General features: G+C 43.1%; 1 protein-coding gene across 1 annotated transcript in view; it reads right to left on the reverse strand.

The window, feature by feature from the left end:
• Positions 1–3,892: 3,892 nt before the first annotated feature.
• CCHR16.PART0H9orf43 (chromosome chr16.part0 C9orf43 homolog) overlaps positions 3,893–27,079 on the reverse strand; it is a 1,158,566-nt gene continuing 1,135,379 nt past the window's right edge. The window contains exon 13 of the mRNA XM_044057889.1: positions 3,893–4,459. Within this exon, the coding sequence (XP_043913824.1) occupies positions 4,221–4,459 (239 nt within the window). The 3' untranslated portion in view covers positions 3,893–4,220. The remainder of the gene's footprint in view (positions 4,460–27,079) is intronic.

Below are 27,079 nucleotides of genomic sequence, written 5' to 3' on the forward strand. Positions count from 1 at the left end.
GCAGACAAGCACTGGGGAGAAAAGTAATGGTGGCTGCCATGGAACCTAGGGCTCTCAAAACCACCTCAGCTGGAGGAAGATGAGACTGAAGGATCACTGACACATGAAGTTGTAAGTTTTTAACTCTCTCTCTGGAGTTAGAAAGACCTTGGTTTGTAACGTATCTATTCTCACGCTGATGTAGTCTAAGACCTGAACAGGGTCTACAGAAGACTTGAATATGTTGACTGTACTGCCCAGCAAATCTGACAATTTCAGAAAATAGTCCCTGGCCTGACAAAGTAGATGCCTGGTGGGAACGGCAAGGAGCCAATCATCCAGGTACAGGTAGACCTGTATCCCCTGAAGCCTCAGGTGAGCCGCTACTACTGCCATGACCTTGGTGAACACCCTGGGGGCTGTGGTGAGACCGAAGGGTAGGGCTCGGAATTGATAGTGACTGGCCCCTAGCCGAAAGCGGAGGAAACTCCTGGAACATCTGTGCATCTTTATATGGTAGTACGCGTCCTGGAGATCTATTGAGCACATCCGGTCATTCTCCTGCAGGTAAAGCAGGATGGATTGTAGAGTGACCATCCAGAACTTCTGTTTGGCAACTGACAGGTTCAGGGTGGAAAGGTCCAGAATAGACCTTAGGTCCCCCGTCTTCTTTGGCACTAAAAAGAACCTGGAATAGATGCCTGATCTGGAGAATCTTAGGGGACAGGCTGGATGACTCATTTTCTGAGCAGCTTTTCTATTTCAAGTACTGCTACCTCTGCAGGTGGAACGTCCGGGAGGTGTTTTGGGGGGATGGGAGGAGCCACAAAGGGAATGGTATAAGCTCTGGATATTATCTGAAGCACCCAACTGTCTGATGACACGGATTCCCATGCCGTCAGGTGCCTCGTAAGACAACCCTGACTGCCTCCAGAGCAGAGCAGTCGGGCAACCCCACAGGGCTGCTGTGCAGGTCTGTCTGAGAATGGTTCTCGAGACACGAAATTTCTCGGATCCTCCCCTCCCGCCTCTAGGCCGGCATCTGTCTTGTCCCCCTCTGCCTCTAGGGGAAGATGAGTCCTGAGTGTCCCAGGAATACTGAGACTTCCGGAACCACATCTTCTTTTGCCCACACTGATTCCTGGAAAAGGATCTTTGCTGGTTAGAGAAGCAGATCCCGATGGCAGACAGTGTCTTCCCATCCTTTCCATTCTGGACCAATGTCTCATGAATTGTCTTCCCAAACAAGGAAGAGCCGTCGTAAGGGGCATTCACGAAAGACACCTTAAAGGGTTCCATAAACTGACATAGCCTGAGCCAGGCGTGTCGCCTCATAGCAACGCTGGACTCGGCCACCCTTGCCGCTCCTTCAGTGGCATGCAAAAGGAGGCGCAGGGATGAATTAGAAACCACTTTGAGAGTGGCCATTCACACAGAGAATATGCATTTATCCTCTGGTGACATGGACTCTGGGGTCGACTCAGTGAATTCCTTGACCAGGATTTGCTGCAGCCAACTTACGTGAGCCAGACATATCAGCACCCTTATAGAAAAGGTAGCTGAAGCATAAGTCCACTTTCCCAGACTGTCCATCGTCCCGGACTCTCGGTCGGGGGGATGGACTGTAGAACTTTCCTGGGCTATTTCTTTCTTAGTGGCAGCTGCTACCACCATGGTGTCAACTGGGAACCCCTTGTTCCAACTAGGTCTGTCTACAGGAGGGCTCAGGATTTTGTCAGGGTGCTTGGGGATTGGCTCCACAATGTCTGGCTCCTTTCATGCCCTAGTGGTAATAAGGTCCACCAATGGATCCGCGGGGGGGGGGCACCCAGGAAGTAGACAGGCCCGTGCCAAAGGCTTCAAGAAATACTGACTCATCTGAGGAAGGCCTGGGGGCAGACCAACCCCCCTGCTGAAGCAGGAGTTCCATGATGTCTCCAAAAGAGACATTTTCGGGGGGTGATCTGGGGGAGCCTTCCCCTTCCTCTAAATCTGTATCCTCAGTGAGGGACTCTGGGGAGGAGTCCAGGTGCCTCCTTTTGCATGGTTGTTTGTGAGAAATCTCTTTGGTGGGACTTTTCAGAGAGGGCTCGCAAATTACCAGTGGTTCCTCAAGGGAAACCGTCTGGGGCACATCGAGCATGGGCTGTTCCTGCATGGGCAAAATGGCTGAAGACGCACCCAGCGGCAACGGAGTTAGGGTGGAGTCCGAGGAGATTGTCAGGGGCCTTGATCCACTGGAGAGAACCCTCTCCATCACAATGAAAGCTGAGGGGGAGCGAGCCTCCCGGGAAACTAATAAGGAAACTGCTCTCTCCAGATATGACGTGGGGATTGGAGCCAAGCCCGATGGAGCCGAGATGCCAAGGGGAGGGCCCTGACCTGACAACGCCACCACCAAAGGAGAAAGACCCAACCCCTTGGATCCGACATCCAGGCTTTGACTTCAAGAGATGCTCGGGTCCGAACTAATCAGATCCGACGCACTCAAGGTAACGGCTGGCGTCAATGTACTCAGTACTATCGGCGCCGACTCTCTGATTCCGGGACCTCTCGGATCCAAAACTCTAATACTTGGGGTCGGACTGGAGAAGGAGATATCAGGGCAAAGAAGGGAAGCGAGCTCCCCCCTCCAAAGGGAGAGGGGGCTGGCAAGACTCCCATCTGAATCTGGGTGCGAATAAACCTTCGCATCATTTTGTCCATGTATGCCTCACTCAAACATCTGGTGGTCCGCGACAAGGCCACTGATGCTGACTGGGAGAGTCAATGTGTGGGGGCCCTGGAAGAAGGTCTAGGCTCCTCTGGCTCCGGCGAGAATCTGGGTGATCACAGCCAAGGAAAAACTGGCCTGGAAACTACCTGTTGTTTTGAAGGAGGACCCACCGGATCCGTCCAGTCCGGGGATCTCTTCCTCCCTTTGTCTCTCTCTCTCTCTCTGTCTTTGTCTTTTTTCTCTTTTCTAGACTCCCTGTCCCCAGGCCTATGTACCAGAGGTTGAGTCCCAGCCTGGGACGGAGTGGAAGAGACAGTAGCTAAAGAAGCGGTCATGGCTGTGACTGTAATAGAAGTGGAGGTGGCCGCCTCCGAAGTAGGGAGAAGTCATTTAAGGATCAATTTTGCCCTGTGATCCTTCAGGGCCCTGGGGTTGAACCCTGCACAAATAGGGCAGGCCATGGAAAGATGGGCTGCCCCCAAACACACCACATGCAGAGTGTGGCCATCAGCCGGTGACAACTTATGACCATACTCTGCATTTTCTGAGGACCAGTTTAGCTTGCTGATCTGCCATGCCAACAAAGTAAAGAACAAGGTACAAGGCCTTAACCAGCCCGACCACACCACTCACACACACACTCACTAGCAAGGAGGGGGAAGGGAGACAAGGCCTACTCTAACTACTACGGCAAAACTTTTTTTTTGACAGAAATGCAACACAAAACGAAGGGGAGGTTAAGCAAAGGGACAAGGGAACCTGCCTGAACTAACAGCAACACTAACACCCAAAAATAGCCAAAAAACACACCTACCATGCCTGAAGCTCAGGGACCATGCTGCTTGGCAAAGCCGCAGCAAACGAGATCTGAGGGAAGGAAGGAGATGGAGGGGTATTATGGGTAAGAGGAGGAGCTCGGATCAGATGGTGGTGAAGCTGCCGTCTTGGATCCAGTCCAGATCCAACATCCCACAGGTTGATGATCAAATGAAGTCAACTACTTCAGATCTATCGTTTTAGTCAGCTCATCTCAAACTGATTAACAGTTTGGGCATGCGGAAGGTGCCCTGAAGCTTTGGAAGCTGGATGACTGTTATATCCTATGCAACTGTGATCAATATGAAGAATATCTTGTAAATATAGCAATTTCTACCTAAACATAACAATCTGAAAGACAATCCACAACCTGAACCAATGTAAATAACTTATTTTGACTTTACTCTCCTTTATTGTCACATTTAAGACCCATAGCTATAGAAGTTTACAAGTTTATCATTGTTTTATTCCACACTGAGAGTAATGTTAGAAAACACAGTTGTGCATTAATAAGAGGACTTTTGCCATTTTCATGTTTTTTGTCTAGAAAACAACTACCCATATCATGACTGCCCTGAAAAAATAAGGACAAGTATTAACTCCATATATCTGCAGTGATTATGAAACCATACAATAATTGTGTTTCCTTCACTATTTACACAAAGGTCTGGTGTGTGTAGGAGTAAATGTATTTATTTAATGTCCACCTTCATGGGGTAGAGTTGTCTTCCTCATTTTCTGAATTTAGCAGTGAAGGAGATGGGGGAGGGGTATCAGGACAGGGCCCTTCATTCATATGTTGCTTCTGCTGCTTATCTGTTGTGTTCTCCTGAAGAGGAGAAGCATTTCCTTCTGTCACACATAATTGTTCTTGAAGGATATCAGCAGTGCTATCAACTGTCAGGGATGGATGACAAGGTTCAGCTTTTGTTTCTTGACAACTCGCTTCTAAGAAAAGAAAAAGAAAAAAACAGAGCTCTAAATCCATATAAACTTAAAATTCATAATGGTTACTTGCATCAAAATGAAAACATAAAACAATCAGGGCATTTTGCTTGTAAAAAGTTCTGATAAAGCAATGAATAAAGTTTAAACTGCCTACATTTGTTTATCATGACTACAAATGCACTCAACAACTAAAGATGTATAATTGAAAACATTCTCAAAGTCTCTTGTCAGTTAAACACAGAATTAACTCAGTATCCTCCAGGTGAATGACAGAATCACTACCTCTATATTCCCTCACCTATTATTTAACAGTGTAACTTCATATGAATAACTTGCAGCCTTCAAGTAACTTACATAGCTGTCTTTGGATGTGTGCCTTCATGTAGGCTTACATCCTTTCAAAATTAAACTGCTTGCTGACAGTATCATAGCTACATGTCTGCCTTTCCTACAGTCTTACTTAATTCCTTATTTCATTTTGTTAACTGGGTAGCTGCCACTGACCTAGAAGCCTGTTTTCATACCATACTCAAAGACAACAGTGCAAAGTGGTAATGACAAGATAATAATACAGTTTTAGAACCCTGGCCCTCTGGAGCAGGATTATAAAGCCTTGACCAGTGCCGGCTACAGGTTCCTTTTGTTGCTGGGACACAGTGGCTAGCTGGTGGGGCACACCGGACAAGTGAAAAAAAAATTATTATCAGTAAAGTATACAATACATGATACATAGGAACGACTCACCCATAATCCACTGTTAAAATTAAAAGATCATTTCCCTATGAAAAATCAGTGAATATCACAATCTTACAGATCCTGGAAATGTTCACAAAGTAGAAAAACTACTAATTTGCCATGCTCAGGGATTATGATTTGGATGAAGCGATGGTATGCTACAGTGTAATGATGTTACCAGCACAACATAGGTAGTAAAATCAAACCAAGACTCAGGATTACAACGAGGCAACCAGGCCTTTGGCTGAAAAATTCAAACAGCATACATTCTTCAAACAGAAGGATTTATCCAAGTAACAACAAGTCCTGGTTGCCTCGTTGTAATCCTGAGTCTTGGTTTGATTTTCTTGCTGAATTTTATCAACGAGGCATTTACCCCGTGGAGTATAGTCCATTTTGTTGTTTGCTACTACTTTTTTATAGGTAGTAAAATGTCATGCACAAAGACATTTATGCTTTAGTAAAAAGAGAAAAATATCATTAACCCAAGTTCAAGAACAGAAAGTCAGACTTGTTTGTTCTGCATTTTAAAGAAAATATTTTTAAAACATATTCCATGCATTTTGTAAACATTCAGTACAAAATACACATCTTCCCACTGCAGACACTAGTGAATAGCAAAGTAGTTTAAATGTCTGTTAGAAGTTATTTGAAGCAAAAGAAAGACTGTTCATTTAACAGCTCCTGGATTATGATGATCATTTTGATGCCTCAGGAAGAATGTGGGAGATGGTCTGTTAGTACTTGGACTATAAACTGGAAGCCTTAAACCATGCAGTTCAACTAGCTTATTTTGTTGAGCATTTACAACTACTGTTAAAGAGGTAAGAGCTGCTCTGAGAACAAAAATCACAGTAATTTGAGCAAAAAGTGAAAAAGAAAATAGGTTCCTGAAGCTGTGCAAGATCCCTGTGATCACAGTACTAACATTATACTTACAAGGATGTTAAATAAAACAATTTCCTTATATCTAACATAACTTGTATAAAGGGAGCTTGAAGTGGATTCTGGGAAAAAAACTCCAAGATCACTTTATAGCTGCAGGTAATTGTGATATAATAACCATAACCACTTAATGATTCTGATGCATTAATGTAGTCAAGAGTTGTTGTTGTTGTTGTTGTGTCTTTCGGCTTTTCCCAGTTAGGAGTCGCCACAGCGAAACTCCGGTCCACTAATGAGTGGCAGTAGATTTTTACATGCCGAGTTGCCGGCCCTGACACACAACCTTCAACGAAGGTATGCCCATTCACGCATGTCTCCACACAGAAGACGCTCTAGCTGAGAATCGAACAGGACAACGTCTTACTATGAGGCGACAACGCTACCACAGCACCACCACCGCAGTATTAATGTAGTCAAGAGTATAAAGATAAAATGAAACAACTGAGATATACTGACAACCATTATTTACTTATTTATTTAATTATACTTTTTTTAGTGGGTTAGTCCCACTAGGCCAATGGCCATTTTTTCAGGGGAGACCTCAGGTGGTATTCATACTGACTAAAGGAAATTTGTCCAGGACACTGTTGAACTTTCTGCTGTCTTTTTGGTAAGTGCCATGGAATCTTTTACATCCACCTGAGCTCCCACCAACTCAAGCAAATGTGGGCCTCGGTTTAATATCTCTGTGATGATCCACCACTGCCAACCAGTTCAGTAGTCAAGGAGCCTCAATCCTCATCACTGGCAACAATGGGGGATAGTCACTGACAGGATAATAGGTACACACACAGTATTTCCAGATGCATCTCTCTGCATCAAGTGCAATTTCCTGTAAGAGCACATAGAGACCACAATCAGTTCGAAGCGGTTTCTTCCTCTTCTTACAGATCCCCAATAACACCCCCACTGGCACAGCTATAGAATTGAGATCTCAGCTAAGTGGCCAAGCCAAGACCTCCAGCACCCTCTCTGTCCAACCAGTGCTTCGTGTCCTTGCCTAAGTAGCTGACATATGCACCCTTTGAGGTTTGATTTACACACACACACACACACACACACACACACACACACACACACACACACACACACACACACACACACACACACACACACACACGCACATGCACACGCACACACCTGGGAAAGGCTGGCACAGGTTTACTAACTATGCCCCCTTCTGCCCATACTATAAGGTAGTTACCATTGCCACCAGTGACTCCTTATCAGCTACTTTAGGACCCTTAACAAAGGGTGTCCAATCTTACTGTGTAATATTAATAGTAATAGAAATGGTAGTTTGACCAAGAGCAAGGCTACTAGGAGTGGCCCTCACAGTGTCACCAAATAAGTATGCAAGTACTCTCAAAACTTAAATATCTCTACACAGATCAGGCACAACAAAGGGTTTAAATATATTTAATAATAATAATAATAATAATAATAATAATAAAAGTACAAGACAGTACTAAATTTAAATTCACAGTGGCATCAGAGTTCAAAACAACACAAAATATTGAAAGTAACATTGCAGTACAGGCTCACACAAATAAAGAACAACAAAATCTAAATTAAGCTTCACTATATTCCTGACTGTATCTAAGAGAGTTGTACTGTTCCCTAGAAAATTATTTCATTAGAACACGGCAGATGTGGTGAATGGTTCTTGTGGTTGTCAGGTCCAAGACAGACTGCAGAATGCTCTGTCTCACTCAGAGACTTCTCAAAATAATATCTAAAATATTATTGCTAGGATAGCTTGCAGAATGACATCATTTTTGGTCATCTGACTTCTAGTTCCCAGGCAAAACCCCCATTGCTGAAGCTGGCAGTATTTAGCATCTATCTGTAAAAGTACTCATACAAGGTCTTTTGCTCAGATCTTTGGTAGGTGCTGGAAGTCATATAACAATTGCATTCCTTCATGCTTCCAAAGTAACAACTAGTTCACCCTGAAGACAATACAGAAAGCTTCCTAGTACAGACTTTGTGTCTCTAGCTGCATTGAAACATCTTTATGGCCTAGCCTATAAAGTAATTTAATTTCAGATATTTTTCTAAAGTTTGCTGGACTGAGGTTAACCTCTTGTATTCCAGTTTCCACTGTTAAAATATATGCATTTAAATAGTTACAGTAGTGCATGTACATAGCACTTTACAAACATCTTTTCAACACCAACATCTGTACAGAGCAGTTTGATATACACATGACATACAGTTCTAATACATTTCTAACACAAGCATCTTATAGGTTCAAAGGTTCATAGGGTGGTACTAGGCTATCGGCCCTAGGGCCTATACAAGCCTAGCCATAACAATTCCCTGGCTATTTCTTCCTACAATATTTACTTCCCTGGACCCCTGTTTACTTCCCTGGACCCCTTGTATAAATTAGTTTGATATTCACAAATGACATATAATTATCTACAAAATTCCAGCTATCTGTGCTGGCACTACCTCCTTTTGTCACAGTCTCATCCGAAAGATGGCATACCCAGGAGTAAATCATCACATACTTTATGCTCCACTGCAGTGCCAGTTATGGAAAGTAATCCAGAAATCTGGTATTGGGATAGAACTCACAGCCTTCTGCACCAGTGTGTGCTCCTACCTGATGCGCTACTGAGACTGTGAATAAACATGTTAGTTTTCCAGTCCTCTCCAAGGAAAACACCACTGATGAAGACAAAAAATGTACCAAGTAAATGCAGCAGCATGAACTGCCTAACACTCTATTTCTATTTTTTGTACTGCCATGTTATACTATCAACTCTTTCTATAGCATACTATTTGTTCTATACCTGGTGTTGTATTATTGTTGTGTATGTCTCATATTGCATGGTAGTAGCTGAAAGGGACCCTGAATCAGCCCAACAACCTGGTTAACAAATATAACATAAAATAAAATAAGACAACTGCTATAAACATTACAGCACGGGGTCATACATTAGGAGAAGCAGGAGCAAGTTATAACTGCAATATATGTTATGGGGAGGTAAACTAACTGTGAAGAGTTAAATTATTTGCAGATGCAAATACTTTTGTGCACCTTCAGCATGAGCCCTTTACCTTGTCCTGCTCTAAATATACTAACTCTGAGGTCACTCTACCTCAGAGAGAGAGGGAATACTTAATTTATTGGAAAACCAGGTACTCATTCCTTTAAGGCACTGCAGTCTCAGAGTCAGTATATTTTTTATGGGGGAGTGGGGGACAGATCCCCCTTATCAGTGTGTAGGGAGACACAGATCCACAAACAAACAAACAAATATTACTTATGTTCTATAATTGCATCTGCTACTCATTTTGTAACTTTTTGTTTTGAATTGTTCATGTATTACTTAAAATTTTCAGGCTGAACTAGTGAAAGATGACTGTATGAAGGTCAACCACTTATTTTATATACCAACAATGTTAACATGAATAACACTAGTGAAAAGTACTCTTCCAAATGATAGAAGGGGAAGAGTTCCATTTGCAAAAGTATTTTTCCCTGCAGCTGACCATCAGCAAACCTGAACTCCTCTCTTCATTCACCAGGTCTACCTACCTTAGCTTCCCTCAGATTTAACCTGACCCTAGTCTTGGCCAGTGAGAAAATCAAAGACACTGGTTTAATGCCATCCTGAATGTGTGACAGTGTGTCCTAACTCCTCGTCCCTAGTGGCAGATTTGGCAGCTTTGTGATTGCTGCCCTTGGAAGGTGCATGCACTCTTCTGCACATACTCAGCCTCCTGACTGAATGGCTCACCACTCCTGCAGTGCAGTGCTGGTCATCTCATCCATCCTGTGGGGAGGGTTGCAGCAAGCCTTTCGACTTCCACCCTCCCCCCTGGAAGAATGAGCTGAAACTGGCCACTCATTCTAATCCTTTCTCCTGCAGTATCTTCAGTGTCTGTGCTACTAATTGAAAATGGGTAATTTGGGCTGCAATAAGGGCAATATCCCTCTGCAATATGGGGCCAATTTGCCAAACTAAGCTTTGTCTCAGACTTGAGACAAGTCTAGAATCTATATAGTTTCTTGTGTGCTTCCCTATTACCGAGGTTTCTTACATAAGTAGTTCATGTAGTAAATTTGTCACTCATTAACTCCATTTTATGGGATGGATCATTCTCTCAAGAGTTGCTAATCTACCCCAAGGCTGTGTAACCTCAGAGGTAGTTATTAAAAGTAAGATGGGCAGGGGGCTTGCCTCTACATTGGGAAGGGGCTTAACCCCCACATCAGCTGTTTTTTTTTTAATTATTTATGTATTTTTAGCACCCTCTATCTTTTGTTCTCTTCCAACTTCTGTTGACCTTTGGCTCTTTAGTCCTGTCCCTTTGCCCTGCACTGACTGTCTCAACTGCTCCATACTGGGGTGATCCTGCAGCTGCACCTTTGCTAGGCAAGCCTCCTGACTTTTGTGGGTGCAGAATATTGTGTCTGCTAATTGACAAGGGCCAAGAAGTGTCCGCCAACAAGGACAGAGGTGAAGAGGTGCAGGCAGCTATCACACTGTGGATGGTCTGTCAGAAATCCCAGCCAGAGAGGTGACATGCAGTTATGTTACTGTATGTGATTCATGCACCTGCATATCATATGCCTGTCACTCTCTTGTTTAGCAGAGGGCAGCTGCAAGGTACCTGGTCTCCACCAGAAGCCATGTAAGCCATGATAACCCCCCACCCCCACTGGGGTAGCAGAGCTAGCAAATGGACACTTCATCCTATCCCCTTAAGCAATCACACCAGGTCAATCCAAGTCATCAGTAGTTTAGATGGACACATTCCTTCAGCACCAGTGGGCTGTCCACCAGGGTATGTCATTTATAGGAACCATTTCTGCATAATCAGTGAACTGCTCCATCAGTTTAAATGGGCTGTAATAACAGTACCATATCCATCCTCATACAGTCAGTTACCACTTGGACTACTCTATGAGACAGCACCGGTATTTGAAACTCTAAATAACCTCAACAATATCCCGAGAAAAAGTAACAACACAGTTGTAAGAAACCAGGTGACAACCAACAAGCCTGTCTCCAAAAAGCACAGCCTTTGCTTTGCTGGCATTTAGTGTTAGACAGCTATGTTGAGTCAAGGTCTCAAGATTAGTTACTGTAGTATGCAATGTGTTTTGAGTTTCAGCAACAATAGGAAAAGAATGCAGGAGGACAGAATTATTAATCTAATAAATAATTTCACTATCTGTCTTTCTCATAATTTTTACGTGCTATACTGAATATTTTATCAACGTCAGTAGCGCAACAGCTGGCACACTTGCCTTTAGATCAGAAGATTGTGAGTTCTGTTCCCACACCAAGTAGATGCTGCACTCCTGAGTGTGTTGTCCTTCAGACGAGGCTTTAAACTAAGGTCCTGTCTACATGAGTTGGTGGTACTTTGGTGGATGTAAAAAATCCCACAGCATCTATCTAAAACAGTAGAGGAAGTTCCCCAATGCCCTTGCCAAATTTGCCCTTGTAGTATTAATACCACCTCAGGTCGCCCCTAAAAACATGCCACTAGCCTGGTGAGACTAACCTGGTAAACAAAGGATAAATAAATAAAAATAGAAGTTATGTTCTTGCCATAACGTTCCATGTTAGTTGTCTTCTTCTCGCCTTCTTCTTGCTGGATGGGTTCGGAGCCGACCTCGGCTCCGACTCGGCCACTCTAAAAGCTCGAGAGTTGGTTCCACCGGCTCGAGGCTCCCCTTATATCCCACAATGCTAGGCGAGAGTTACCTCAGATCTCGTTTGTAAGCTAACCCCAGCTTATAATAGTAACAGAATAACTCTAAACAGAGTCCACCTCTAACAACAGGGAGAAAGAAGGGTGACCTACATCCTGATTCAGGAAATATGCAAGCAGCATATGCCTAATAAAAGAGGTGGTAGAAAGAGAGGTCACAATCACAACTCCTCTAGGTCTGTCCAGGCCAGGGGAAGGAGGGTGGGGCCAAGAAGAAGGCGAGAAGACAACTAACATGGAACGTTATGGTAAGAACATAACTTCTATATGTTAAGTTGTCTATCTCGCCTTCATTCTTGCTGGATGGGACCGTCCCTAGCACCTTGTCCCGGTGGCCTAACGGAACAGACTCCTGAGAACAGTGGAACCAAAGTTAGCTCTATGCCTAGAAGCTAGATCCAACTTATAATGAGAAATGAAAGTATGAGGAGTAGCCCAAGTAGCCGCTGCACAAATGGTGTCAATAGGCAGTCTGTCTTGGAAGGCTAAGGAAGTAGCCAAAGCTCTGGTAGAATGGGCCTTAGGTTTATTAGGCAGCTTTTGGTGTCTAATCTCATAAACAAGGGTAATCAGAGATGTAAGCCATCTAGATAATGATACCTTTGAAACTGAAAGTCCCTTTCTGCCTTCTGCATAGGAGACAAACAGTTGGTCAGATTTTCTGAATTGTTTTGTTCTATCCAAATAGTACCTCAACTGACGATGAACATCTAGCCAGTGTAATTTTTGTTCAGACCTATTGGAATATTCTGGAAAAAAGACAGGGAGGTCAATGCTTTGATTTAGATTTGATGTCGAGACTACCTTAGGCAAAAAGGACGGGTTGGTTCGTAAGGATACCCTGTCCTTATGGAACAATAGATAAGGAGGTCGACAGCTGAGTGCATGAAGTTTTATTTTATTTTATTTTACATTTGTTGACCGGGCTAGTCCAACTGGATACATGTCCTTTTTCTGTGGAGGCCCGAGGAGAAAAGCTCCAAGTACACAACACATTTAATATCACAAGTTTGATTGATTTACAGTACAATAATATATCACAATACATTATGAAAAATAAGATTGGTACATAGCACAATGGGAATTAATTATATTCAAATGATAAGAAGGAAAATACTAGAGAGGAGGTAGGGAAATTAAGGATAGAAGAGACATCATTCAGGATAAGACAAGACTTGTAAGGATAGTTAGGTAGGTGGGTTAGGTTGTGAAGCTAAAGAGTAAAAAGGACAGTGAGTAAAGCAGTTCTAAGAAATAGGTTTTAAATTGAAAGTATGAAGGAAAACAGGGTAGTACATAGGAAAAGCAAGAGAGGAGAGATTAGTCAGGGTTATTACAAGAACATAACCAGTGGTTGGAGAGGAAATGTTTAAGGTTAGATTTGAATAGAGGGAGAGATGTAATAGCTGTAAGGTCAGTAGGTAAGTGGTTCCATATTTTCCCAACAAAGTTAGAAAAGAGAGAGAACCTGCAGAGTTATAAGAGAAAGATGTTTGCATCTGCATTTTATTAGTAGAGCGTAACTTTTTTAGGTTGGAATATGGTGTTATGAGTGTGGAGAGAATTGGGGTGTTATTGGGTTGATGAAGGACTTTATGGGCAATAATAAGTTGGTTGAATTGTAAAAGGTGAGGTAACTCTAGCCAACCTAGTTGTTTAAGGTTCTGACAGTGATGTGTCCTATATGGTGAGTTAGTGGCAAACCTGGCAATGTTATTATATGATTTGGCTAGTTTCTTAAGATTGTTTTGAGACAAGTTGGTGTAAATCGGGAGGCATATAATAGGGTAGAGATTAAGTGAGTTCTTGCAATTGTAGTTCTGGCTAGTGGAGTAAGAAATTGTTTGATTCTGTACAGGGATCCTAGTTTTTTGTTAGTAGATTGTATTGCAGTGTGTATGTGAGTGTTGAATTTTAATTGGTTATCTATTGTGATACCAAGAAGTTTGGTGGTAGTCTCAGGAAATATAATGGTACCATTATTAGATTTCAAGGTAAACTGAAGAGGGGAGATGAGTGTGAGGGTGTAAAGAGTAATAATTTGGTTTTTGGGTTGAGGAGAAGACAATGGTTTAAGAACCATTTTTCTATAGTTGTGAATGATTTTTGCGTGAGAGAAAGAAGTTCAGTTTGGGAAGACGCTGAACAAATGATTGTGGAGTCGTCAGCATATTGTATGCAGGTGGAGAAGGGAACAGAGAGATGTAGATCATTGATAAAAATGGAGAATAGTAGTGGACCTAAGATAGAGCCTGTGGGACTCCTAGGGATGTAGGAAGAAGTTCAGAAAGATTATTCTGCCAGAGTACAGCTTGTTTTCGGTTATCCAGGTAGGATGTAAACCAGTTCAGGGCAGAATTATCGAGAGATAGGGACTTTAGAAGGTGAAGTAGAAGTTTATGGTTGACCATGTCGAAGGCCTTAGAAAGGTCTACAAAGAGTGCTGATGACAGGGAATTATTGTTGCGATTTTTGTTGATACAGTTGGTAAAGGAAAGAAGGGCAGTGGTAGTACTGTGGAAAGGGCGAAAGCCATGCTGACAGTTGGATAATAGATTATGGTGGATAAGGTGGGAAATTAATTGTTTATGGATACATTTTTCCATAATTTTAGCCAGTGGAGATAGTAGAGCTATGGGACGGTAGTTTGAGTAATCAGCAGAATCACCTCCTTTGTGAATGGGAATAATATGTGAGATTTTCCAGATAGATGGAATAGTTCTGAGACTCTTCTAGCTGAAGTAATAGCTACCAGAAAGAGAGTCTTCCATGACAGCAATTTTAAAGAACAGGAGGCTGCAGGTTCGAAAGGGGGTAGAATCAAAGAAGTAAGAACTAAATTTAGGTCCCAAGGAGAAGGAGGATTTCTTATAGGAGGTCTGAGAAGAAAAACTCCTTTCAAAAAGGCTTTGCAAAGCTTGTGGGACATTAAGGCAGACTCAGAAATACCCACATGAAAGTTAGAGATAGCTGCCAATTGAACTTTAAGAGTAGAAGGGGATGAACCTGCATGGAAGAGTTCAGCTAGAAAATCAAGGACTATTTGGATGGAAGCAGTGAAAGGATCTATGTCCCTTCCTTGAGCCCAATATGTGAAAGCGTTTCCACTTACTCAAATAAATCTTCCTAGTGGAAGATTTATGGGAAGCTATCAAAATATCTCGAACAGAGTGAGATAATTGAGGAAGCCTGGCTAAGGTTGGAACTGGAGGAACCAAGCAGTGAGGTTCAGAGAGGGAGGGAGCGATGTAACTGACCCGATTGATGGATCAAAAGGTCTGGAACTAGGTCCAGATGCCAAGGTCGCTCCAGTAGAAATTGATGTAGAAAGGGGAACCACACCTGTCGAGGCCAGTAAGGAGCAATGAGGATCAACGAGGCCTTCTGAGCGATAGCTTTCTGTATCACTTGAGAGATTAGTGGGAAGGGAGGAAATGCATACAGAAGTCCCCGGGGCCAAACTTGGACTAGAGCGTCTCTGCTGGGTTGGCCTGGTAAAGGGAATAGGGTGAAATAATGTCTGCACTTGCTGTTTTGGGGAGTAGCAAAAAGATCGCAGCAAGGCTGACCCCACTTGAGCAAAATCTCTCTCACAACAGAGTCTTTCAGAGACCACTCGTGAAGCATGAGGATAGCTCTGCTCAATTTGTCCGCTATTTGATTGGACTTCCCGGGGATGTGCATTGCTATCAAAAAATGCTGAGAAGAAATCGCCCATTGCCACAATCTGAGTGCTTCTCGACACAGGGGGTAGGACCTGGTTCCGCCTTGTTTGTTGATGTACCACACTACAGACATATTGTCTGTCTGGATTGCAATCGTTCCCAAAGGGAGAGAGTCTTGAAGGGCTTGCAACGCTAAAAGCACTGCTCTCATCTCCAGAACATTTATGTGCAAGTGGCATTCGTCTGGTTGCCATGTGCCCTGGACCGTCCTGCCCTGATAATGCCCCCCCCACCCGATCAGGGAGGCGTCCGTTGTCAGAGTAGCAACCGGAGGGAGGAACAAAGGGTCTTCCCAACCAGCGCTGAGCGGAAGACATCCACCACATGAGATGATTTCTGCGTCTGCGTGATCATAATGGTGTGGGACATTGGAAGTTGCTGGTATGACCATTGTGTAAAGAGCATCCATTGAAGGATTCGCATGTGGAATCTGGCTAATGGAAGCAGAGGTATGGCAGCCGCCATAATTCCCAACACTTTCAGAACTAACCTGGCTTTGATTCTGTTGTTGTTGAAAAGGAGTGAGACCAGTCTGTGTATGTCTGTTATTCTCTGATCTGTTAGCCTCGCAGACATGTCTACTGTGTCTAGATTTGCCTATGTAGGTAATAGTACGACAAGGCGACAAAACAGACTTTTCGCAATTTATTGAAATGCCTAACTTTTGACAAATGCGAAAAGTGTAATCCCTGGCCATCAGAAGGAGATGCTTGGTGGGAGCTGTGAGGAGCCAGTCGTCCAAATATGGAAACACCTGGAATCCTTGTCGTCTCAGGTGAGAAGCTACCACTGCCATGCATTTGGTAAACACCCGGGGGGCAGTGGTGAGACCAAAGGGCAGGGCCCTGAATTGAAAATGACTGGTTCCCAGCCTGAAGCGGAGGAATCTTCTGGAGCGTCTGTTCATTTTTATGTGATAGTACGCATCCTGAAGGTCTATAGAGCACATCTAGTTTCCTTTTCCCAATAGGGGAAGGATGGACTGCAGCGTGACCATCCGAAATCTTGTTTTCTTGACTGATCTGTTCAAGATACTGAGATCCAAAATTGGTCTCCAGTCCCGTTTTCTTTGGAACTAAAAAGAACCTTGAGTAGATTCCGGATCCTTGCTGGTCTGCTGGAACTGGCTGAATTGCTCTTTTTGCAAGCAGCTTTGAAATTTCCAAAACCGCTAGATCCCTTTGTGCAGGTGGAACATCTGGGAGGGATTTTTTTGATTGTTTCGGAATGCGAAGAAAGGGGATAGAATAGCCTTCGGAAATGACGGACTGTACCCATTTGTCTTGAGTCAGGGATAGCCAGGCTTTTGGGTACAGTGACAACCTTCCCCCGACTGCCTCCGAAGGTGGGCAGCCGGGCAACACCTCAGGGATGCTGAAAGGGCTTATCAGAGAAGGCTTCTCGATTGCCCTGGTTCTCATGGAGCCCCTGCCTCGAGGGCGCGTCTACCATTGTTATTCCGCCTCTGCCTCTGGCGGGTAACGACTTTGTGCGTCAGGCGAAGTCCCTTGATTTTGTTTACGGAACCACATTTTCCCACTTTTCTGGCCTTTGGGGTAAGGCCTAGAAGGAGTAGAAAAACGGACTCCGACAGCAGAAAGAGTCTTGCCATCAGTCTCGCACCTAGTCAAGGTTTCTTTCACTTGAGGACCAAAGAGAGATGATCCATCAAACGGGAGTTAGTGAAAGACGCCTTGAAGGGTCCAAAATTGCACAGCCGCATCCAGGCATGCCTACGTAAGGCCACACCTGTCCCTGCGGACCTACTCGCTCCATCAGCCGCATAAGAAAGGAGGCATGGAGGAGTTGGCTATGGAGTTAAGGGTAGCCAGCTGAGTGTTCATTTTATCTTGAAACCCTGCAGCTGTAGGATCCTTCAACATGTCACTCGCTTCTTTAATCAAGTCCCTTTGAAGACGAGTGAAATGGCACAGGTAGTTCAGCGAACGCATAGTAAATGTCGCTGACGAAAACATCCGCTTCCCGTACCTGTCCATGGACCTAGATTCCTTGTTAGGTGGATGGACAGGTACTGAAGGATCAGCTAGTTCCTTCTTAGTGGCTGCAGCTACCACCATAGCATCCACAGAAACTCCTTTTGTCAAGAACTGCTTGTCTGCTGGTGCTGTTATGAATTTAGAGGGTCTCCTGGGAGTGGGGTCCACTGAATCAGGAGCCGTCCATGCCTTTTTAGCAACCACCTGCATGAGGGGGTCAAAGGGGGGGGACACCCAGGAGGTGGAAGGGCGAGAGCCAAACGCCTCAAGATATACAGATTCATCCTCCGAAGGGTTAAGGGCTGGCCAATTTCCCCTCTGCTTCAGGATCTCTAGAATGTCTGCAAAAGAGACATCTTCAGAAGGGGAATGGGGGGAACCCTCGGAATCATCTAAATCTGTATCAGATGCGATTGACTCAGGTGAGTCAATGTGTTTCCTCTTACACTTCCTCTTCTGAGGGGGCTCTTCTGCCAAGTCAGGAGAGGCCTCGGAAGAGGATGAGATCCCCACAGGGGGTTCCTGAGGAGCTGGCTCTCTGCGGTCCGGGATGAGGGAGTGAGTCGACTTGACCTGAGGCACCGTAGAGGGAGGGGCGGACGGCACCGACTGTGGGGTAGAGCCAGGCTCTAACACACTCCGCATGACCTCGAAAGCACCCCTGTCAGGCAAAGCCAGAGGTCCCCGCTCCGAGAAGCTGAGAACCCCCCTCGGCACCGACAGTGATGGCTCCGAGGCCGATGTCGGAGCCGAACTCACCAGCGCCGAAGCTCCGAGAGGAAGAGAGGGGTCGGAAAAGGGTCCGATGCCACTCACCCCCTCGGAGCCGACGAGGGAAGTCCGGCGCCGAGATTCTTCCAAGGAAGAAATCGGAGCCGACGACGGAGCCGAAGACAATTGTATCGGCTCCGATGCTATCACAGTCTCGGTTCCGACACGACCCGGCTCCGAGCTCAAGAGAGTCGAAGGAGGAATATATTGATGGACAGGGGCAGGCATCTACTGATGAGTCGGGCTCTGAAGCATCTGGGCCAGTGCCTCGGACTTAAGAAGTCGACTCACTACCCTCTGAAGGTCATGATCCGACAGCCTCGATGACCTAGAGGAGTGAGATCTTTGGCTCCGTTCAGACAGCAGGGGAGATCCTGGAGCCGAATGAACGGAGCCAAGGGATGGTGACCTGGACCTCTTCCTAGTTGTCGGCTCCGAAGGTCTGGTCGGAGCCGACACGGAATTTCTAATACCTCGGCTCCAGCCGAGCCGAGGAACCACAGAAACTGTGGACTGAGACTCATCGGCTCCAGCCGGAGCCGATGTAGGCAGAGGTTTAGAAGCTTTAGGTCTCGGCTCAGTTGTCGGAGCCGAAGACCTAGATGCCTTGGAGGGCTTCCCTGAAGACACAGTAAGGGAATCCTCTGGCTTGAGTAAGCCTCTTAAAATTAACTTATTTTTTCTTTCCTGCAGGACCCTGGGGCTGAAGCCATGGCAAACAGCACAGGAGTCCTGCAGGTGCAAAGGTCCCAGACAGTAGACACAAGAAGTGTGAGCGTCTGTCAGAGACATTTTCTGACAGCACGCATCACACTTCTTGAATCCGGAGACCTTTGCTTCTTTAGACATCTCAAAAGTGTAATCACACACACAGTCACAAACACACTGATTACACCCTGTCTAGTTTAACTTAAAATAAAACAACTAGCTAGGTTTTTAAATTAAGAAAAAATAACACACACACACTCCACTAAGGGAAAGAAAAAGGCCTGTAGGCCCAGGGAAGAACTTAAAGTTCTTGTGGGGAAAAAACAGGAATTTTTAAGAAAGGGGATAAGAATTCCTCTAAACTAAGGGAAATAAGTATAAATATTAAAAATAAAGGGGTTTTAATGCACTAACTTTACAAGAAAGTCACTTACCAAGAACCGGTAGAAAACCAACACCTCGATCGCTGTAGCGGCAAACGAGATCTGAGGTAACTCTCGCCTAGCATTGTGGGATATAAGGGGAGCCTCGAGCCGGTGGAACCAACTCTCGAGCTTTTAGAGTGGCAGTCGGGCGAGGTCGGCTCCGAACCCATCCAGCAAGAATGAAGGCGAGATAGACAACTTAACATATATATTTATTTTTAGCCTTGGATGTAACTGAACTGAGCACCTTCTATGGCACAACAGTAATATTTTGAAGTACCAGTATTTACTTCACATACCTCCAAGTAGTTTGCTGAAAGGTAACTTGATAGGCTTATTCCCCAAGAGGGAAAAAGATGAAATTAATGATACAGATTATACCAGTTATATAAGATGGGTCATTTGCTTATATCCTAATTCTTCTAAAACAGTGTGTGGTCTCACATTGAGAATAATTAAGCTACTAAGAGGTTCGGAGAAAGAGGCATTGACTTCCATCCAAAAGGACATAACTGTCCATTTGCTGGTTAGATCTAGTGATATTTTAGACATGTACATTGCCTGACTGCACAGTAAAATAGTTCAACTGAGCAGATTTATTACTTGTTGGCTGATTTTGCATTTTGCTTACATTTTTGGGCAATTCTTCTTCGGTGTTATGCATTTTGTTAACGTACATTAATTGCAGTGACAATTCATGTGTCTCGGCTCGGCTGTCATGACATTATCTGGTTTACTCTGAATCAGATTTATACAATTTACAATGGCAATCAGAGATCACATTTAAAACATTTATGCTGCATCTGCTATTACCTTGTTTTGCTGCATTATTTTAGAGTTTATCCACTACATATTTTTCTGCATCCTAGCAGGGATTCTTAAGCCTATTTATTTACATCATTCTGCCTATTTATTGCCTCATTAGACATCTTAAATTAAGTTCTACCCTCCATTTACATTTTTACAACTTTTTTCAGATCCTTTGTTGACGGTTTATTCTGCAGTTTGCCTTCCAAGCAACATCTCTCTTCTTTATGACTTTCCCATGCATGCCATCCATCTCAAGTCTCCTTGCACTTTTACTCTCTGATCTTCTCAACTGGGAGCACATCCTAACATAATGGAACTTCTCTCAGTTTTTCTCACACCTTGACAGATACCTTTTGTAGACTTACTTTCAGCACTTATATTTCCTCCCACAGACATATCACTTAAACAAAATGCATTATGTCTCCAAGCCTCTTCTCAAAGACAGACAATCTTAATAAATGTTTATTATTCTGCATGTTTTATTCCTCCTCGTTTTGAGTACCATCTCAGGCAGAGATCTCATGTATTCATCACGACTCTAGCCGAATGGGGAGTTTACACTGTACACATCAAGAGGTAGAATTTATTAAAAATACGGGCACATTCTAGTCTTACATTACTCACTGCAGCACAGATTATCTTTGTTAATAGCAGAAACCTGGATGTTGAGCTCTACTCTGAACTTGGCAGCTTTAACTTTAAACTTTTAAACTTTTTGCTTAGATAGGCAAGGAAAACTTGGAGCCAGACTTGTATTAAATGTAAAACATTCCCTACAACCTCATCACTTACCTCCTTACTCATTTAAGCATAATGCTGATCTGGAAAAAAATGCATAAAGAAATTGGTGTCACTAATTAGATTACAGACATCTGTATTTCTCTTACTACTCTGATATTATCCTTCCAGGCTAATTATGTTTTAAATCCTTTCTACTTTCTACAAAAATGAATGTATCACTCTAGATGACTTGCAGCATGTACAGGTTCTCAATGCATTCAGATTTCTGGCCATATACTCACCATTCCCACATACGATAAAATGCCTAAATACACAGCTTCTCTTCCCTATCTTGTGTTTAACAAACAACTTCACAAGATCTCTAGTGTCTTGGTACTTTCTAAAATTGGAAGGGATCACATCATTTCCTTTGTATCTGTATTTTCATTTTTTAAGACTCTCACTTAATGTTATCCTACAACTTAAACTTACCTTAAGTAATCTCTAAAAACTAAGATATTAGCTAAGGTAATGCGATCATCCTATAAATGGTATTTGGCACCTCAGACCTGGACATGGCTCTTTAATGACTTCATCTGCTATTTCAGTGCAAACTCTAAGATGTTCAACTTTCTTAAAACAAGTAATATAACAAACTACTAAGCCTAGTTATCACATCCTCTACTTAAAAATGTGGACTTGTGGAATAACCGTCTTTATTGCACATTTACCTTGATACTGGACTACAAAGGTATGATACTATCAGAACAAATATTCCTAGAACATACAAAAAAGAAAGGGCTTTGGGTATAAGATTAGTTTAGATATCTAATAAGGACAAGTGGTAAAACATTCTGGGCATAGCTAACAAATTAGTGAAAGCACTAAATGAACTCCTGTTTCTTCCTTTCTTAGTATTAGTGGTAACCTGTCTTTTGATGCATTGTACAGATGCCAGAAGCCCCATGACTGATCTGAACACCATCGTCCCTACTGCCTTGCTTGATATAACATACCAGTTTAACACCTCATTGTCTCACTACATCCCTCTATCGTTTCCTTTTGAATATCTACATCAGACACCAAGATCTATTCCAAACCACATCAGTCAACAGCACTGGATGCAGAAGTGACCTGAATTTCAGTTACAGGAAGATGTCATACCCATACCCTTCATACCAACTGTTTTTTGTAAATGACATGATTTGTACAAATTGTTGACATTATAATATACAACAAAAAATGAGGCTGCACTACTGCTACTCTCTTAGAAAAAAATGTAATAACCAAACCTGACTAGACACCAAACTTTCTAAAATGGTACAGTAACAGTAGAATATGCCTGAAAAATAACAACTCTTTCTTTTCAGTGCACGAAATCAGTAATCACAAGAAAACAAAATTAGCACCATTTTCTTTGCTATTAACAATCCATCTTCCTACCTGTTTCCAATTATACGTCTACAGTGTGCGACTTGCAGGTATACGCTGCCATGACCTCTGATGTGAGTGTTATATTTATTTGAGGAGAAATATATACAATAGAAGCTGAGGAGACTTATGGGCAAGATTTCCAGGATACATTTCCACCCCCTTGGAACAACAACTACTTCTGGAATAGCTATGACCTGGTGACGGCTTCTTTCCCTACATCACAGAGTGCAGTGGAATCTTGGCAGAAGTACCTTTACCTCCTGTTGCCCAAAATGGTATCATCTGCCACAGATCTCCCTTTACTGCTCAAAGGGGAAACAGGACAGAGCTGATTAGCTACGTCAGCATGTTCTCATCATAGATGTCAGGTGGACAAGCTAGACAGGATATGCCATGTACAGCATGATCATGACAGCCATATCTTGCACTCTGTTACACAGATACTAACCCACAATTTGTTTCTGTAGTTGTATCCTGTCTGTACCGCTTCTGTATATTTGTACACTTCTGTGTACTTGACATTTCATTAATGCACCGTGTATATACTGGCATCTCTTCTAAACATGTCCCCTGTCTGTCCCTTCTGTTTTCATTGTCCTGAGCAGCTTCACTGATCACTGTGTCCTTGTTCTTCTGAGTTTGTATTACAGTAGGTCTCACTTTCTCACTACTTAGCCTAGTATCCCTATTATTGCTATTATTATTATTATAATCATAAAATGCAACTGCAGTATAGTTTAATAAAACTATGTACACTCTGATTAGGGCACTGGAAGGAGGGTAAATGTTCCACTGACTCCTCCTTGACAATGCAGTGTTATGTTAAATATACTTACAGCTCTAGCACCTTCTTCAGACAGGGTCACTGCAATATATATATATATATATATATATATATATATATATATATATATATATATATATATCCTAACTTTTGGATAGATTTGCAAACAGTAGTATCATAACCAATTGGGCTGGAGAGTTCCAGGATATGCTGTAGCTCAGCCATGCCTACAACTGTATTACTCATGGACTACTATGTACCTAGTGACTTGTGAAGGTGTGCAGTCAAGAACTGTGTATCCAACTTGAGATGATTTGTGAAGGTGTATACTATAGACTATGTATCTAAAATGTCTTGTGCAGAAACATTCCTGAAATAAGCTGCATATGCAGCCACTGCCCTAACAGAATGAGCTCTTCCTATGGTTTGTACTTGGTAGAAGGCAATATAATGGTTAAATAATTTAGACAAACATGTTTATTGAATGAAAAAGCTTTGGACAGCTAAGATCTAGCTGTATTCAATTGGACGTATAAGAGAATTTAAGTACCTTTTATCTGCACTTTTTTCAAATAATACAGCATTTTAATTGATTTATTTATGTTGCATTGAATATTAACTGAACTGAAGTTTTGACTCTGTTTTTTTTCAGTTAGTGCTTGCTAGATTTTATTGCCTGTTAGAATTCCTGCATAGACAATAATTGCAGTCGGGGGTAGTCTCATTCATTGACATTCTGCTACTGCCTATTTATGTGGTACATTTTGGAATATTTTCTGCTTAAAACCTGAGCTTTGGCCGGCTAAGATCTAGCTGTATTCAACTGGATGTATAAGAAAATTTAAGTACATTTTATCTGCACTTTTTTCAAATAATACAGCATTTTAATTGATTTATTTGTGTTGCATTGAATATTAACTGAACTGGAAGTTTTAACTCTGTTTTTTCAGTTAGTGCTTGCTAGATTTTATTGCCTGCCAGAATTCCTGCATAGACAGTAATTGCATTCAGGGGTAGTCTCATTCATTGATATTCTGTTACTGCCTATTTAAGTGGTACATTTTGGAATATTTTCTGCTTAAAACCTGAGCTTTGGCCGACTAAGATCTAGCTGTATTCAACTGGACGTATAAGAGAATTTAAGTACCTTTTATCTGCACATTTTTCAAATAATACATCATTTTAATTGATTTATTTGTGTTGCATTGAATATTAAGTGAACTGGAAGTTTTGACTCTGTTTTTCAGTTAGTTCCCCACCCACCGTCCCTGGTTTTGTTTTGGTGTTAATCTTGGTGACTTTGAAACTGCCCGCCCCTCTTGTAAATTTGTGTTTGGATACTCCTTCTGGGCCCTCCTCATTTGCTCACTCAACTGAGTGGAGTGAGATCATATTCTGATTTCAGGCACTCCTACTGTGTACAAAGAGAGTATCTGGGAAAGAAAAAAATTTTTTTAAACTTATTTCCTGCCTTTCCTGTAAGTGGTCTAGACTGTTTGTAGGCTTCTGAGCCCCCATGCCTTCCTCTGCTGGGGGGAAGCCTTCGAGCTTAATTTTGTTTCTTAAAACTAGCCAGGTTTCTAGTTTCAGCACTCAAATCTGTTTCTTTGAACTCAGCACTTGTTCAGAACTCACTGTAAGCATTAAATAAGCTGCAAATTACTACAGCACCCAACTTTCCTCACTTGTCTAGAGGAAAGCAGTTTTTAGTACTTAATAAATAAGCACCTATCCAGGCATGTCTAAGGGTCAGCTCCCGGTGATTTCTCCTGTCTACCTGATGAATCTGGGCATCTTGGGGAATGCAACAATTGCCTCATGTACACAGATAACCCTCTCCTCCTACCACCCAACACTACAACCTGTGAGAGATGCACTTATATAGCCAAACTGGAAGCAAAGCTCTCTTTACACAAGATTGGACTAGACAGTCAAGAGGAGAAGGTAAACACTTGCACCACACCACACTCATCACACAGTCCCTCAAAACCTACACCACCAAAACACATACATAGAAACACAAAACACACACCTACATTCGCGGAGGCTCTCAATAAAAACCTGCCCAAGCATCAGGGACCTCCAAAGCAGAAACGCAAGCAAACTTTACCCCCCAACACAACCCAAATGACACATAGCCCACAAACTCAGTGTGCCACTCACCCACAGCCCATAAAGCATAACAACGTACCCAACACACTAGTCATACGTGACTCTATAGTCAGGCACATTGATGTTCCACTCACCAGGCTAAACATGGAGAAAGTTACTGTCAGCTGCCTGTCAGGTGCCAGGATCTGCCACATAACACATGCACTCAGGTCACTCCATAACAAGTACAAATATGACACTGTCATTGCCCATGTTGGTGTGAATGACCTGAGACGTACCTCCCTGGACTACATGAAAAGACACATGGAGGAGCTCTCCAATCTTGTAGCCCAGGCAGGTATGACCCTAGCCCTGAGTAGCATCCTGCCATCACCCAGAATGATACCACAGTACAAGGACAAAATGATTGACTTCAACAATTGGCTAAGCTTCTGGTGTCATTCTAAGGGGATCCAGTATTTGTCTGCCTGGGACGACATGATCGACAGACCACAATGCTTTGCCAGAGATGGCCTGCACCTGTTGCCCTTGGGATTCTGGATACTGGCTAAGGCTCTTGCCACCCCTATAGTGCCTTTTTAGGCAAGGTTCAAATGACAAATTCACCACTGTAACAGGTACATGCAAGCAAAATCTGAGGGTAATGCTACTCAATGCTAGAAGTCTAGACCTCAAAATGCACTCACTAGAGGCACTCCTTAAAATGGAGAACAACGACATCTGTGCAGTGATAGAGACCTGGTTCAAAGCTCCAGAGAGCACCCCTACATTACCAGGCTATAATTCATACCACACCTTTCGGCCACCTAACCTGGAATGAAGCACTAAAGGTGGAGGCGTGTCCATATTCATTAAGGATATCCACACCTCCAGGCTAGTTGCACAGCATAATCCATCCGAGATTATCCAAGTGCAACTAACTCTGGGCAAGACCACAATCCAAATTGTAGCTTGCTACAGACCTCCCACCATGCCCCAGGATTCCCACTCCTCATTTCTTGATACACTGGAAAGTATCAGGGTACAACCCAACACCCTAATAATGGGTGATTTCAACTACCCCACCATTAACTGGGAAAACTACTCATGTACCAACTTTTTTGCTCAACGTTTTCTGGAATTCATAAATTATAACGCCTTGGATCAACTTATTCACACCTCCTCCAGGGGCAGCAATATCCTAGACCTGGTCGTTACCAACATGGGCAACCGGTGTTCCACACCAGAGGTCAATTCCTCATTGGTCAGATCCGACCACAAGCTAATCACCCTAGACATCCACATCCCGCCCCCACCCCCAATTAGGGAAACCACTGTAAAAACTTCTCCAAAGCCAACTTCACACTTCCTAAGACAGACATGGCAAACTTCTTGACACCCATGCAGATGGACAATAGAGGTACGACTGCTGAATCCTACACAAATGCACTTTATAAGCACTTACATGAGTGCATGGATCATGCCATCCCTAATAGAACCAAGATGCTATCCTCCAAAAAAAGGAAGCCAATATGGTGGTCCTCTGCCATAAACAAACTTTACAACAGAAGAAAGAAACTGTTGTCCAGTGACTGGATGAAATCCCTGGTCAACTTCAGTAAGAAGCTGAGATCCCTCATAAAATCCTCCAAAGCTAGTTACAAAAACAAAACTGCCACTGACTCTAAAGGCAACCACAAAGCATTCTACAGCTATGTCAAGAATCTCAATGGCAA

Source organism: Protopterus annectens, chromosome 16.part0 (assembly GCF_019279795.1).
Source record: "Protopterus annectens isolate FY-2018-M chromosome 16.part0, PAN1.0, whole genome shotgun sequence".
Taxonomy (NCBI): Eukaryota; Metazoa; Chordata; order Ceratodontiformes; family Protopteridae; genus Protopterus; species Protopterus annectens.